We start from the raw sequence: 17500 nt of genomic DNA on the forward strand, positions 1-17500 counted from the left end.
CACACACACACACACACACACACACACACACTCAGATGTATTGTCACAAAAGACACACACGCATACATACTCGCATACGAAACGGCTGGTAAAAACATCAGCGCTGAACTTTCCCTCCGGACGGGTCCTGGATCAATTTTCATAAATTGCCCTGAAACCACACACACACACACACACACACACACACACACACACACACACACACACACTCAGATAGTCGTATATTCACTGAAAACTCAGACAAGAAAGAAAGTGTGCACGTGTCTGTGTGTGTGCGCGTTGCTGCATGTGTGTGTGTGTGTGACAGAGAGAGATTTTATATGTGTGTGGAAGAGAAAAAGTGTTTGTGTCTTTTGTGCATTTATTTACCCTATTTATTTACTTATTTATTTTATTTATTTTGCATTTATTTATTTACAGTACTAACTTGCTTATTTGTTTATATATTTACCTTAATATTTATTTACTTAATTAATCTATATTTGCTTTTTTATTTATTTACTTATTTACTTACAGTACTTTAATTTTTATTTACATATTTATTTATGGTACTTATTTATTTATTAACGTTTTCATTTATATATTCACTAATTTAATTATGTACTTATTTATTCTTTTATTTATTTTATTATTTATTTACCTATTTATTTATTTACTTATTTACTTACAGTACTTCATTTTTTATTTACTTAATTATTTATCAGTAATTTATATATTTACTAATTTATTTATTTGCTTATTTATTTACACTACTTGCTTTTTTAGGTATTTACCTATTTACTCACAGCACTTTAATATTTATTAACATATTTATTTATGGTACTTATTTATTTATTTATTTATTTCTAAATTAATTAATTAATGAATTAATTAATTTATTTATTTACTTATTTATTTATTTACTTATGTACTTACAATACTTTATTTTTATTTGCTTATTTATTTACACTTTATTCTGGCTTCTTTATTAATTTGTCTGTTTTCTTATTTATCTATTTACGTACACTACAGTACTTAATTTTTTTACAGTACCTAATTATTATTTATTTATATATTTGCTTATTTACTTATTTATTTACTTGCTTATTTATTTATTTTCTTATTTACCTATTTACTTATAGTACTTTGGTTTTTATTTACATATTTAGTTATGGTACTTAATTAATTAATTAATTATTTATTTACTTTTATATTCACTTATGTATTTATTTACTTATTTACCCATTTACATACAGCACTTTAATTTTTATTAACATATTTATTTATGGTTCTTATTTTTTTATTTAGAGTTTGCATGTTCTCCCCGTGTTGGTGTGGGTTTCCTCCGGGTGCTCCGGTTTCCCCCACAGTACAAACACATGCGCTATAGGGGAACTGATCAACTATATTGGCTGTAGTGTATAAGTGTGTGTGAATGAGTGTGTATGGGGGTTTCCCAGTGATGGGTTGCAGCTGGAAGGGAGTCCGCTGGGTAAAACATATGCTGGATTAGTTGGTAGATTATTCCGCTGTGGCGACCCCTGAAATAGACTTAGCCGAAGGAAAATGAATGACTGCACATACTCACAGTACTTACTTATTTAGGTCTTAACAACTTTTAATAATTATTTTTAATAGTTTTAGTTATTAAGTTAAACTAAATAAAGATGTTTCATGGCAATGTGCTGTAATTTTTTTCAATAATATTAAGGTTTAACATTTAAACATGGATATAATAAGACTGGAAACTGAGCTACTATTGTTTGTAATCATATATTTATGTTTTGGGAGACTGAGCAGATTTGGGGATCAGATGCGCGCGCGTGTGTGTGTGTGTGTGTGTGTGTGTGTGTGTGTGTGTGTGTGTGTGTGTGTGTGTGTGTTGAGCTTCATTAGCCGGTCGCAGGTTTGTCGCTCTGCAGGAGGTGAGCATTGTCTGGCAGACTTGATGCAGTTTACTGGTGTGTGGTTGATGGGTAGCATGTGTGTGTCTGTCTAGTCTGTGTGTGTTGGAGAGAGAGAGAAAGAGAGAGAGTCTCTGTGTGTGTGTCTTTCTGTGAGTTTGTGCGCTGCATGCATGTTTGTTTGTGTGTGTATTTTAATTTGTGAGTGTGTGCACTGCATGCACGTGTGTATGTGTGCACATCTGTACACTTATGTGTGTCTGAGAGAGGTACAGAAAGTGTGTGTGTGTGTGCATTTGTGTATGTCTGTGTTTTGTGTGTGCCTGCATGTGTGTGTGTTTGTTAGTGAGTGAGTATAAGTGAGTGTGTGTGCATGCACGTGTTCATGCATGTGTGTATGCATGTGTTCACTTGTGCGAGTGTGTGTGAGTGTATGTGTGTGCGCATGAGAGTGAGTGAGTGAGTGTGTGTATTAGTGTGAGTACGTATCTTAGTGTGTGTGTGTGTGTTTGTGTTTGCAACTGTGAGTGTGTCTGTGAGAGAGAGAGTGTGTGTTTTTGTGAGCATCTGTGCATGTGTGTGTTTTGTGTGTGCATGAATGTGTGTCCAAGAGAGAGAGTGTGTGTGTGTCTGTGAGAGAGAGAGTGAGTGTTTGTGTATTTTGTGTGCACATGCATGTATGTTTGTATCTGTGCATGTACGTGTGTGCGTGCATGCATGTGTGTGTGTCAGTTCATGTTTGTGTGTGTGTGTGTGTGTGTGTGTGTGTGTGTGTGTGTGTGTGTGTGTGTGTGTGTGTGTGTGTGTGTGAGGACCTGTTTGAATGTGTCTAAGCTTCAGACTCTTCTTAGCCACTCCAGTCACATCAACTCTCCAGCTCTCCCTATCCATCAGACGCTGCTCCCCAGAGTCACACATGCGTACACACACATACACACACACACACACATTGATTCGGGTCTTTGAGTCTCTGGCCAGTGTTTCTCTGATGCTTGAGTGTCTGAAATCAATCTAAACAACTTTAGGAAGCGCATTAGAAGCTGAATAAAAAACAGCGAGCCGAGAGCTCGTCATAAAGGACAGATCCGTTTTTAATCAAGCTTTTTAATCAGGGCTTATAAAGCGGATGGTCTTGTTTTTCAATGTGGATTGGTCCAATCACACACAAACAGAAAAACATTTGATAAAAGCACAGGGCTGAGTTGAGTACAATGATGAAACGCGTTTATTGAGCTCAGACAAGGCTTTTGGTTTGATTCCTGGGAAATGCACAAAGTGAAAATGAAAATATTGTTATGACTTTTCCTCTGACAAATGCAGTCATATAAATGACTATTTAATGAAATACAATTTTATTTTGCAGAATACTAAATACAGAGCAATATATTTAATCGTGGTTTACAATATTATTAGTTTTAGTGTGTTGCTTGGTCAATATTAATCCAACCATTTTATTGGTCATGTGATATTTCACATGACATTCATGAAACCTAATAAAATTATACAAAAATATTGTATTATGCGTAATTTTTTCTCCTTTCATATTCAGTTTCAGTTTTTTAATGAAGTGCATCCTGAAAATTATAATTCACTGATAAATTATAAATCTGAAAATTAAAATTCGCCGATAAATAACCAATAACTCGTATTAGATAAATAACTAATAACTCGTATTCAATAAATAACCAATAACCCATTGCCGATAAATAACCAATAACTCATGACAGATAAATAACGATAACTCATATTCAATAAATAACCGATAACCCATAGCCAATAAATAATCAATAACTCATGACCGATAAATAACCGATAACTCATATTCGATAATTAACCAATAACTCATAGCCGATAAATAACCAATAACTCATATTTAATAAATAACCAATTACTCTTAGCTGATAACCGACAATTAACTGAATTTATATATTAGTCGATAAATAACATAACTCTTAGCCGATAAATAACCAATAAACGATATATTAGCTGATAAATAATCAATAACTCTTAGCCGATAAATTACAGATAACCGATATGTTAGTCAATAAATAACTGATAACTCTTACCTGATAAATCACCGATGGCAGATATATTAGCCGATAAATAACCAATAATTTACATGTTAGTCGATAAATAACCAATAACTTTTAGCCTTAAAATAACCATTAGATTAGCTAATAAATAACCGCTAACCAATATATTAGTTGATAAATAACCCTTAACTCTTAGCTGATAAGTAACTGATATATTAGCCAATAAATAACCAATAACTGATATGTTGGCCGATAAATGACCGATAACCGATATGTTAGTCGATAAATAATCATTAACTCTTTGCCGTTAAATTACCGATATACTCGTCAATAAATTACCGATAACTCTTAGGCAATAAATAATCAATAACCGATATATTAGCCAATAAATAGCCCATGACACTTAGCCGATAAATAACCGTTAACTCTTGGCTGATAAATAACCTATATATTAGCCAATAATAGCCCATAACTCTTAGCCCATAAATAACCGATATATTAGGCAATAAATAACCGTTAACTCTTGGCTGATAAATAACGATATATCAATCAATAAATAGCCCATAACTCTTAGCCGATAAATAACCGATATATTAGCCAATAAATAAACAATAACTCTTAGCCGATAAATGAGCGATATATGAGCCAATAAATAGCCCAAAACTCTCAGCTGATAAATAACCGATATATTAGCCAATAAATAAACCATAACTCTTAGCCGATAAATAACCGATATATTAGCCAATAAATAAACCATAACTCTCAGCTAATAAATAATCGATATATTAGCCAATAATAAATAAACCATAACTCTTAGCCGATAAATAACCGATATATTAGCCAATAAATAAACCATAACTCTCAGCTGATAAATAATCGATATATTAGCCAATAATAAATAAACCATAACTCTTAGCCGATAAATAACCGATATATTAGCCAATAAATAGCCCATAACTCTTAGCCTATAAATAACCGATATATTAGCCAATAAATAAACCATAACTCTTAGCCGATAAATAACCGATATATTAGCCAATAAATAAACCATAACTCTCAGCTGATAAATAATCGATATATTAGCCAATAATAAATAAACCATAACTCTTAGCCGATAAATAACCGATATATTAGCCAATAAATAGCCCATAACTCTAAGCCTATAAATAACCGATATATTAGCCAATAAATAAACCATAACTCTTAGCCGATAAATAACCGATATATTAGCCAATAAATAAACCATAACTCTCAGCTGATAAATAATCGATATATTAGCCAATAATAAATAAACCATAACTCTTAGCCGATAAATAACCGATATATTAGCCAATAAATAAACCATAACTCTCAGCTGATAAATAATCAATATATTAGCCAATAATAAATAAACCATAACTCTTAGCCGATAAATAACCGATATATTAGCCAATAAATAGCCCATAACTCTTAGCCGATAAATAACCGATATATTAGCCAATAAATAAACCATAACTCTCAGCTGATAAATAACCGATATATTAGCCAATAAATAGCCCATAACTCTTAGCCGATAAATAATCGATATATTAGCCAATAATAAATAAACCATAACTCTCAGCTGATAAATAATCGATATATTAGCCAATAATAAATAGCCCATAACTCTTAGCCGATAAATAACCGATATATTAGCCAATAAATAGCCCATAACTCTTAGCCGATAAATAATCGATATATTAGCCAATAATAAATAAACCATAACTCTTAGCCGATAAATAACCGATATATTAGCCAATAAATAAACCATAACTCTTAGCCGATAAATAACCGATATATTAGCCAATAAATAAACCATAATTCTTAGCCAATAAATAACTGTTAACTCTTGGCTGATAAATAACTGATATATTAGCCAATAAATAACCGATAACTCTTGTCTGATAAATAACCGATATATATTAGCTGATAAATAACTCATTTTTCTTTAACCCAGTTAAAACAATACATAATTTATAACAAGTACATTTTGGCAGAATTTGTATTTTTTGAGTGAACTCTCCCTTTAAATTCCTCATGTTCTGTTCTGACTGCATTTTCTTACTAAGAGTGAGATGAAAATGCCTCTATTACACTGTGAAAACATCCGTAAATTAGCAGTTTTCCATATTCATGATTTTATTGTTTATTTTTCTCTGTTCATTTCTGCGTTTGAATTGCATTACGAGATCTAGATGTTTCTTCCAACAAATTTAAACCTTAAAGTTTGACTTTATGAGCACATATTATAGTCTGCAGTACTATATTGTCTGTTTGTGTTGTATATTACGCTTCATTAAACTCTTCCTTCATCTTTCGTAACAGATCAAAGCAAACCGCAGACGGACACAGGCTGGAGGAAACCTTTGATCTCAGAGCTGAGAAGGTCAAAGGTCATGACCTCATTTTGACCCTCTTTCGTCTGCCGTCGTGACCTCATGTTTCACACTTTCCCCAACAAGTCTCGTACGCAGGCGTCGGTCAGCATGGAGAAAACGTACTCGCTGACGGCCCATTACGACGACTTCCAGGTGGGGTTATTTTTAGGACAGATTTTTTTTGATAAAGCTAAAATTACTTTTTAGGGCACCTATTATGCAAAAATCACAATTTAAAGCCAGTTGTGTGTCAGCAGTGTGTAAATATCTCTAGCCTCTAATAATGAGCATGAGTTAATTGTGTTTGTTATAATCAGACTTTATCAAAACAGTTTCCAGAAACACTGTGATTGACATTCTCCCTATGTACGTGTCATCAGAGGGGAAAAGCTCCGCCCACTAGTGCCCATTTCTCCATCTCATTAGCATAACCAGCAGGCCTGAGTGAGAAGCAGCCGTCTGTCCATTAGTCATTAAAAGGTTTGAGCTGCTGAAGATAATGTCAGCATAGACCAGGGTGCCTACAATTTTTATGAACAGCCAAAAACCAAACTTGATTGAGGCTAGTGGGCTGAAGGTAAGTATATTTTACATAGGTAATTTCCTAATTTATTTAATAATGTTTAAAAATGACTAGAAATCACTGCTTTATATTAACTAATACAGTAATATAATGAACTTAATACCGTAAAAACAAACTAAATTATAACAGAATTACAGTAGTTTTTGCCTTGACTTGCTTGCTGATGTCTTCTGCATAGTCCTCTATTTGTCGAGTGCCAGTATTTATATTTTAAAAAATCTGATTCGTTTACAACATCTTATTGAAACATTTAATTTCAGTTAAACATATGCAATAATATTATTCATGTGCATTAATATTATTCATGTGCAATAATTATTCACGTGCATTAATATTATTCATGTGCACTAATATTATTAATGTGCACTAATATTATTCATGTGCACTAATATTATTAATGTGCACTAATATTATTCATGTGCACTAATATTATTAACGGCACTAATATTATTCATATGCAATATTATTATTCATGTGGACTAATATTATTAACGGCACTAATATTATTCATATGCAATATTATTATTCATGTGCACTAATATTATTAATGTGCAATAATTATTCACGTGCATTAATATTATTCATGTGCACTAATATTATTCATGTGCAATAATTATTCACGTGCATTAATATTATTCATGTGCACTAATATTATTCATGTGCAATATTATTATTCACGTGCATTAATATTATTCATGTGCACTCATATTATTAATGTGCAATAATATTATTCATTTGCATTAATATTATTCATGTGCACTAATATTATTAATGTGCACTAATATTATTCATATGCAATATAATTATTCATGTGCAATAATATTATTCATGTGCACTAATATTATTCATATGCAATATTATTATTCATGTGCACTAATATTATTCATATGCAATAATTATTTATGTGCATTAATATTATTCATATGCACTAATATTATTAATGTGCACTAATATTATTAATGTGCAATAATATTATTCATTTGCATTAATATTATTCATGTGCAATAATTATTCACGTGCATTAATATTATTCATGTGCACTAATATTATTCATGTGCAATATTATTATTCACGTGCATTAATATTATTCATGTGCACTCATATTATTAATGTGCAATAATATTATTCATTTGCATTAATATTATTCATGTGCACTAATATTATTAATGTGCACTAATATTATTCATATGCAATATAATTATTCATGTGCAATAATATTATTCATGTGCACTAATATTATTCATATGCAATATTATTATTCATGTGCACTAATATTATTCATATGCAATAATTATTTATGTGCATTAATATTATTCATATGCACTAATATTATTAATGTGCACTAATATTATTAATGTGCAATAATATTATTCATTTGCATTAATATTATTCATGTGCAATAATATTATTCATGTGCAATAATTATTCACGTGTATTAATATTATTCATGTGCACTAATATTATTCATGTGCAATATTATTACTCATGTGCACTGATATTATTCATGTGCAATATTATTATTCATGTGCAATATTATTATTCATGTGCACTAATATTATTCATGTTTACTAATATTATTCATTTGCAATATTATTATTCATGTGCAATATTATTATTAATGTGCAATATTATTATTCATGTTTACTAATATTATTCATGTGCACTAATATTATTCATGTTTACTAATATTATTCATTTGCAATATTATTATTCATGTGCAATATTATTATTAATGTGCAATATTATTATTCATGTTTACTAATATTATTCATGTGCACTAAAATTATTCATGTTTACTAATATTATTAATGTGCAATATTATTATTCATGTGCACTAATATTATTCATGTGCAATATTATTATTAATGTGCAATGTTATTATTCATGTGCACTAATATTATTCATGTGCAATATTATTATTAATGTTCACTAATATTATTCATGTGCAATATTATTATTCATGTGCACTAATATTATTCATGTGCACTAATATTATTCATGTGCAATATTATTATTCATATACACTAATATTATTCATGTGCAATATTATTATTCATGTGCACTAATAATATTCATGTGCACTAATATTATTCATGTGCACTAATATTATTCATGTGCACTAATATTATTCATGTGCATTAATTGGTCATGTTATAACAACCTTCTAGATGACCTTTAATCCTTACATTGTTGAATTATTAAATATTATCATATGTTTACTTGCAGGAGATCAAATATGGCAGTCGCTACAGCAGCAGTACGCTGAGTAATGGCATGAGTCTGCATCTGGGCGGATCATTGGACCGCAGCCGCACCCGAAGTGGGCGGGACAAGTGTGTGGGTGGAGCCGGGCCGGTGAGCGGAGCTACAGCGAGGTGGAGCCGTCGTGAAATCTGCCTTCTGTCCGCACTGGTGTTTGCAGCAGGAATGTGTGTGATTCTGGGATGCATGTTAGCATTAAAGTTCCTGTCGCTCGAATCGCAGGATTCTCAGTGTCGGCAGGATTGTGTGAAACGGCGTTCGCTTTTACGCGCCGCTAGATTCGTTCAGGGAAATATCGACCCCAGCGTTCAGCCCTGTCATGACTTCTACAGCTTTGCGTGTGGAGGATGGTTACGCAGACACGGGATACCAGAGGATAAACTGAGCTACGGGATTATCACTGCTATTGGAGAACAAAACCAGGACAAACTGCAGCGCCTCCTACAGGCACCGGTGCAGAGGAGAGAGCTCGAGAGTGCAGAGAGAAAGGTGCAAAAACAGATTATTCATGTGCTTTAATATTATTCATGTGCTTTAATTATTCATGTGCATTACTATTATTATTTGTGTGCATAAATATTATTCATGTGCATAAATTAGTCATGTGCACAAGTATTATTCATGTGCATTAATATTATTATTCATATCCATTAATATTATTATTCATGTGCATTAACATATTAATCATGTGCATTCATATTATTATTCATGTGCATTAATATATTATTCATATGCATTAATATTATTATTCATGTGCTTTATTATTAATTATGTGCAAAAATATTATTTTTTATGTACATTATTATTATTTATGTGGATTAATATTAATATTCATGTGCAATATTATTATTAATGTGCATAAATATTATTCATGTGCATTAATATTATTTTTGTGAATTAAAATATTCATGAGTATTATTATTTTTATATGCATTATTATTATTCATATGCATTAATATTATTATTTATGTGCTTTAATATTATTTATGTGCATTAATATTACTTATATGCATTATTATTATTTATGTGCATTCATATTTTTATAGGCATTAATATTATTTATGTGCACTTATATTATTTGTGTGCATTAATATTATTCATAGGCATTAATATTATTTTACTGCATTAATTATTCATGTGCAATAACACTATTCATGTGCATTTTTATTAGTTATGGACATTAATTATTCTTTTGCACTAATATTATTTATTGATTCATTTATTTATTCATTCATTCATTAATTTTCTTTGCGGCTTAGTCCCTTTATTAATCTGGGGTCGCCACAGCGGAATGAATCGCCAAATTATCCAGCACATGTTTTTACGGATGCCCTTCCAGCTGCAACCCATCTCTGGGAAACATCCACACACACACACTCATTTACACTCATACACTACAGATAATTTCGCCTACCCAATTCATCTATAGCGCATGTGTTTGGACTGTGGGGGAAACCGGAGCACCCGGAGGAAACCCACACCGACACGGGAGAACATGCAAACTCCACACAGAAACGCTAACCGACCCAGAACCAGAGATCTTCTTGCTGTGAGGTGACAGCACTACCTACTGTGCCACTGCGTCGCCGTAATATTATTCATGTGTATTAATTGTTTATATGCACTAATATTATTCATATGCATCCTTGTTATTAAAGTACATTAATATTATTATTCATGAGCGTTAATTATTCATATGCATTATTATTATTTATGTGCATTAATAGTTCACATTCATTAATATTATTCATCTTCACCAATATTATTCTTGTGGAAGAATAAATGCAAAATAATAAGCTAAATGTTTTTAACATGAATTCTAATTATTACTAATAATAATAATACAAGTAGTAATAAACAAAAATGTAAATAATAATAATATTAATAATAATAATAATAATAATAATAATAATAATAATAATAATAATAATAATAATAATAATAATAATAATAATTATTATTATTATTATAATAATAATAATAATAATAATAATTATTATTATTCCATTTAAATAATACATTTAAATAAAATGCTCATTTGTATCATTTAGATGAATCAATTAATTAAATGTGTTATTTGCTTTCAATAATGCATTTAATTATTCAGTTATTTATTTTATTTTATAGTTTTTTAAATGCACATGTGTAACTGCATATTGTGTACCTTATTTTCTAATGTAATCTTATTTTTGTATTTTAATTTTAAGCATGACAGTTAATTTTGCTTATGAATTAAAAATTAAATTTTTTAGTTGTTATCCACAAATTAAATATTCTGGGGTAAAGATTTGTAATTTCATATGTTTTCTTAAAACATCTTATTTCCTCCAACAGGTGAAAGAATTTTACCGCTCATGCATAAACATCAAAGAAATCGACCGTCTGGGGGCGGGGCCTATGACCGAGGTGATTGACAGCTGCGGTGGGTGGGATCTGTCTGGAGCTCCTCCTGGAGGGGCGGGGTGGGACAGTGGCTCCGCCCCCATCAGGCCAGATTTTAATGAGATGCTGTATAAGACGCAGGGAGTTTACAGCACATCTGTGTTCTTCTCTCTTACCGTCAGCGTAGACGACAAAAACTCTTCACGCAACGCCATACGGGTGAGAGAACACACTTCTGACTGTGTTTATTACAATATTGTTATCAGTGTTGGGGGTAATGCATTACAAATAATGTAGGTTATGTAATCACAGTACTTTTTTTACAAGAAATGACAAGAAATGAGTTACTTTTTCAAATACATCATGGCAAATACTTTGATAGTCATTTAATCACGGTCAGTGTTTGGACTTCTTGTAATACAATTTCTTGATATAGAAAATAACCAATAGGAGCAATTCTTAACATAATAAAGTAATTTGGCCTTTAAAAAAGGTGTTTGTATGTAACTGTCAAGGCAATGTAAGCTACATTATTGGGTCATTTATTACTATAGGTGTTGTTGTTGTTACCATGGCAACTTTAGAATCACCAAAACAGATCAGTTACTATTGTTGTTACCATGGCAACTATAGAATTGACACAACAGATTAATTTATGGAGTTGTTCTGTTACCAAAGCAACTTTAGAATCACAGTGACAGATCAGTTACTACAATTGTTGTGTTACCATAGCAACTGTAGAATCACCACAACACGTCAGTTACTATAAATGTTGTTACCATAGCAACTATAGAATCACCACATATAAATTACTATATAGTTGTTTTGTTACCATAGCAACTGTAGAACCACCACAACAGGTCAATAACTTTATTAGTTGTGTTACCATAGCAACTATAAAAATCACCACAACAAATCAATTACTATAATTGTTGTGTTACTATAGCAACTATAGAATCACCAAAGCATATTAATTACTGTAGTTGTTGTGTTACCATAGCAACTGTAGAATCACAACAGATTAATTACTTTAGTGGTTGTGTTACCATAGCAACTGTTGAATAACCACAACATATTAATTACTATAGTTGTTGTGTTACCATAGCAACTGTAGAATCACCACAACCAATCAATTACTTTAGTTGTTGTGTTACTAAAGCAACTATAAAATCACCACAACAGCAAAATTACTTTAGTTGTCATGTTACCATAGCAACTTCAGAATTGCCACAACAGATCAATTACTATATAGTTGTTCTGTTACCATAGCAACTGTAGAATCACCACAACAGATCAATTACTATAGCTGTTGTGTTACCATAGCAACTGTTGAATCACCACAATATTTTCACGTGGGCCACTTTGTTAAAGAAGCAACACAATATTGTAATGCTTTACTTTTTATAAGCCACTTTCCCCAACACTGAATATATCATCCAGCATGTGTGTGTGACGGATCGTGTGTGTGTGTCTGTGTGTGTGTATGTTTGCAGATTGATCAGGAGGGTCTGACTCTTCCAGAAAGAACTCTGTATCTTGGACAAGATGAAGACAGTGTGAAGGTGAAGAGCTCTGCATCGTCATCATCATCATCTCTCCATATGCACTTCTGTTCTTCATCCATCCGTCTGTCCGTCTGTCTGGCTGCCATCTGTCGCTCTCGCTGTGATCACATGGCTAATTGATGGTGTCACAGCTGGCGATGATGTCACAGACGAGCTGCTGGCTCTTAATAATGAGGTCACAGCGGTGGCTCCGTCACGCTTCATGACATCAGAGCCTCAGCACAATGCAGCTACTAATCTGAATCGACAAATCCACAAAATCCCACTGAGAGATCCAGGAGCGTGAACAAAACACGTCCAGGTCACAGTTACTACCACGTTTTCTCAATCCTAAATTGATCATCTTACCGCTTCTGTCAGAGCTCATATTTAATGTTGCTGGCCCATGCAGTGGAGGGTAACCCATCATAACTCATGCATGAAAGTTTCATTCATACTTCATAACAGTTTCATTTAATTCATAATTCATAACTCATGCACTTAGTTTACATTTAAATTAGATTCAACTTTATTGTTGTCACACATGTGCAAGTTTAAGACAACAAGAGTGCAGTTTAGGTCTAATCAGGAGCGCAACAGCAGCAAGCGCAAGTTATGCAATTATAGAAAACCAGCAAATTATAGAAGATTATTATTATATAACTTACATTTTACTCACAGCTCAAGAAATACTCATGCAATAAAGGGCTCTGTTTTGACGGTCCATGCGCAGAGCGCAAAACGCAGGGCGCAAACGCGTTCAGGGCGTGTCAGAATCCACTTTTGCTAATATAAGGAGGGAAAAATCCGCTTTGCGCCGTGGCACATGGTTTAAAAGGGTTGAGTTTATTCTCTTAATGAGTTATAGGTGTGTTTTGAGAATAAACCAATCAGAGTCTCATCTCCCATTCCCTTTAAGATCCAGCTGCCTCGCGCCATAAGCACATTTGCTATTTACATGACGACTTTGTAAGTGGAAAAACTGAACGGTTCACTAAAGAGAAAACAGTTAAACAGAGCATCTGCAGCAAGAGAATGAGAGAAACATTATTAACTTTCACTTTCGCTCTTGGATAGGGAAACGTTTTGTACGCACAGACATCAATTAGCCTATAAATAAATAATTTTGTTTGTTAAGCGCAAATATTTGTTTTAAAACTATTTCTAAATTCAGTTCTAATTTCCAGCAAACAAATAAATGAATAATAATAACCAAGTGTGCTCAAAAACCTGAGTTATATCCTAAAACACATGCTGTGCCCCATATGGTCTAAAACCTGACAGGTGGGCAAATCTAAGCTTGTTTTAATAAAACAAATATAAATATGGATATAATAAATAATACTGCTAATAACCGAAAAAGCCTCCCGAGATGAAGAAGGCATGAAGGCAGTTGTTTTATATTTATGTAGGCTAGAAAATAACATGTTTTGTAATATTTTAATCCTTTATATTCATATCCTTTATATATCCTTAATATTTAAATTATTTTTCATATGTAAGGATTTTTGCGTATTGCTCTACATCTTGTGTGTATTAAGCAGTGTGTAAGCGAGACGCATAACCAGGGCCGGACGGAATCTGCGGACGTTTTTTGCTATTTCTGCTGAGAATTTTAGTAAAAATCTGCGGATTTCTGCGGAATTATTTTGGGAGTATCCAGCGGTGTATCATAACTTACACCTTAATATATTAAATAAAAAGTAATAAATTACTGAATAAAAACTGAATAAATTCAGATTTACACATTTACTCAAGTAAATAAACAGAATTAATAATGGGCTTAAAATCTGCATAAATCTGCAAAAAATCTGCAGAATTCTGTGCGCGCAGATTCCGTGTGGGCCTACGCATAACTAACGCGCTCTGCGCTGGACAATAGACCGGCTTTGTTTTGCTCTAAAGAACAGACTATTACTGTCACGGTTGGTGAGGGGAAATGGGGAAAAAGGAGCGAGGACTCAAGTGCAGGAAAATGGGGAATTTATTAAATAATAAACATAAAATAAAATGCAAAATAAACTACCCCGAGGGGGAAAACATTAACAAAACAAATACATACACAAACAAACTTCACTGGGCTGGCTGGTAAGGAACAGGACTGGAAACATGACAAGACAAGGGTTCAAACAACAACATGTGATGACGAACTGGCACAGGACAGCAAAAGTGAGGGGTATATAAACTGTAGAAAATTAACACACAAACAGGTGAACACAATTAACTAATAATGGGTTAACAAGGAGGGTGGGACAAGACAATAGACGGGAGAGCGCATGACACAGAGAGACAACACAAGCCATGCGCTCACTTAACAGGACAAGAACATGCGGCCAATGAGAGAACTCATTACCCGCATGTTCATGACAACAAACACAACACTGAAGCACACGACAAAAGCACGTGACCACAATGTAAACACCGAGCCACGTGCTTTGACAAGAGACGCAAGACACGACAAGTGGTGCTCACTGCAGAGCCATTTGGGCGAGCTGAGCTCCAGCGAGGGGGAGCTTGAGCTTGAGCTCCACCTTTTTTGCACTTCTTCTACGAGTGATGTCACTGGGGGTAGGGTTAGGGGTGGGGTTGGTGTACGCATTAAAACAGCTTACAGGAGGAGGAGCGAGAGCTCATGCTCCCCCTCGCTGGAGCTCAGCTCTGCTCAAATGGCTCTGCAGCGAGCACCCTCTCAGACACGAGCACACGATAGATAAACACCTTACCGTGCGCTCACACATAAGCAACGCGCATGCTTCATCTCAGCGCCAACCAAAACTGAAACCAACTAGACGGAGGCGCCGAGAATAAAGCAGCGCGCTGCTGACAGAACAAACACAAACACTAGTACAAGAGCGCGCGCGTCTGAGGGACGCAGAGCGTGTGCGGCCACATCAAGTGGCAGCGCGCACACTCTGCGTACACCCACGACGGCGCGCGCGCGCACACAGAGACAGAAACAGGACCAGACATGAGTAGTGTCAGAGCTCTGCCACCAAAACAAGAATTTACAAGACCAAAGTGGCAGAGCTCTGACAATTACAGTTTTTTAATATATCAACGCGCCAAAACACGCCTGCTTTTTTTAGAGCAGAACGCCTATGGGCGCACATATGAGCGCAAATGCATTTTCTAGTAGTGGAAAACATCAAAACGACTCTTGCGCCGAACTGAAACTAGCAAACAACTATTGCGTCTATTGGGTGTTTGATAGGGGCCCAGAGAGTCACTTATAACGCATACATTCGGCATACAAACAAGCTTAAAACATGCCTGAAAATGGCTCCTTCTGCTGTTGTGTGTTAAATGGACCAAATAAAATCTTGGGTTTCCAGATGAAATTAATGTCGGACGTCTGTCAGTTGTGATCGTGTCATAATTATTTGTTTTTCTGCATTTGATCAGATTCTGGCGTCCTATAAAGCGCTGATGGAGAGACTGCTGAGCATGCTGGGAGCTCACAACGCCACGCTCAAATCCCGAGAGATTCTGGATCTGGAGACCAAACTAGCAAACGTACGTTTGTGTCCTCGCTTTGTCAGCGATTAAAAAAAAATATTTGCTCCTTTTATAAACTTTGCAACAGTTGATTTGTTGAAATATTTAATTTCAGTATTAATTAATAAGCAAAAATGAACCTCTTTGCACGTCTCCTCTGGTCCCCAGCACTGCTGTTGAATCCACCGTTCAGATGTATGCTGAGAGTTTAGTAGTCAGGTTTTTGCTCCTGTGTGGAGCACTAGTCTCCTTCTGTTGTGTTCTGAGGTGATTTCTGACTGCTGTAGCTGTAAAATAACTCTAATCATTCAGCGGAGTGATATAGAGCTTTACTGCTCTCTAAACCTGCCGGAACTCCTTTAGCTGTGTCTTTATCTGACAATAACCAAATACCTGAGAGCCAATCAGAATCAAGCGTTCAGCAGATCAGTGGTATAATGTTAGGCCGCGTTTACACTGCGCTGTTCAAGTGACTCAATTCCGATTTGTTTCTCCAGTCATGTGGCACAGATGGGATACGGCCCATGTACGTGTAAGCAGGAACAAATCACACGCATTCCGATTTACTCAAATCAGATTCAGGCCTTGTTCATATGTGGAAGTTTATCTGATATGAATGGGATCTGTGTCCTCGTGTCTGCAGTGTAAGCAGGTAGATCGCATTTTCACCTGTCACGAGTCTGACACTTTCATTACAGAACAGACTTCAGCAGAGTCCCAAACCTTAAATCTCAAGCATGAGGACTCAAACAGCTCTCATATGGTCATATAGCGCAGGTATTAGAGCATGTTAACGAGAGCGCAATGTCCGCCACATATCCAATATAAACTAATATAAAACTAGTGCAGCTACATCACATGCATACATCACGCCATGGACATTACATTAAGACGCCTAAAGGTTTACAAAAGCCGATATATC

At 34.0% G+C, this 17500-nt stretch overlaps 1 protein-coding gene across 2 annotated transcripts in view; it reads left to right on the forward strand.

Moving 5' to 3' along the window:
- The window catches only part of ecel1 (endothelin converting enzyme-like 1), a 69118-nt gene that overhangs the window by 10082 nt on the left and 41536 nt on the right, over positions 1–17500 (forward strand). For both annotated transcript variants that reach the window (XM_087282292.1, NM_001442655.1), the window contains 5 exon segments: positions 6260–6465; positions 9122–9646; positions 11492–11758; positions 13033–13101; positions 16486–16596. In XM_087282292.1, the coding sequence (XP_087138418.1) occupies positions 6373–6465; positions 9122–9646; positions 11492–11758; positions 13033–13101; positions 16486–16596 (1065 nt within the window). In that variant the 5' untranslated portion in view covers positions 6260–6372.

Source organism: Danio rerio, chromosome 15 (genome assembly GCF_052040795.2).
Source record: "Danio rerio strain M-AB ecotype USA chromosome 15, GRCz13ab, whole genome shotgun sequence".
NCBI classification, from domain to species: Eukaryota; Metazoa; Chordata; class Actinopteri; order Cypriniformes; family Danionidae; genus Danio; species Danio rerio.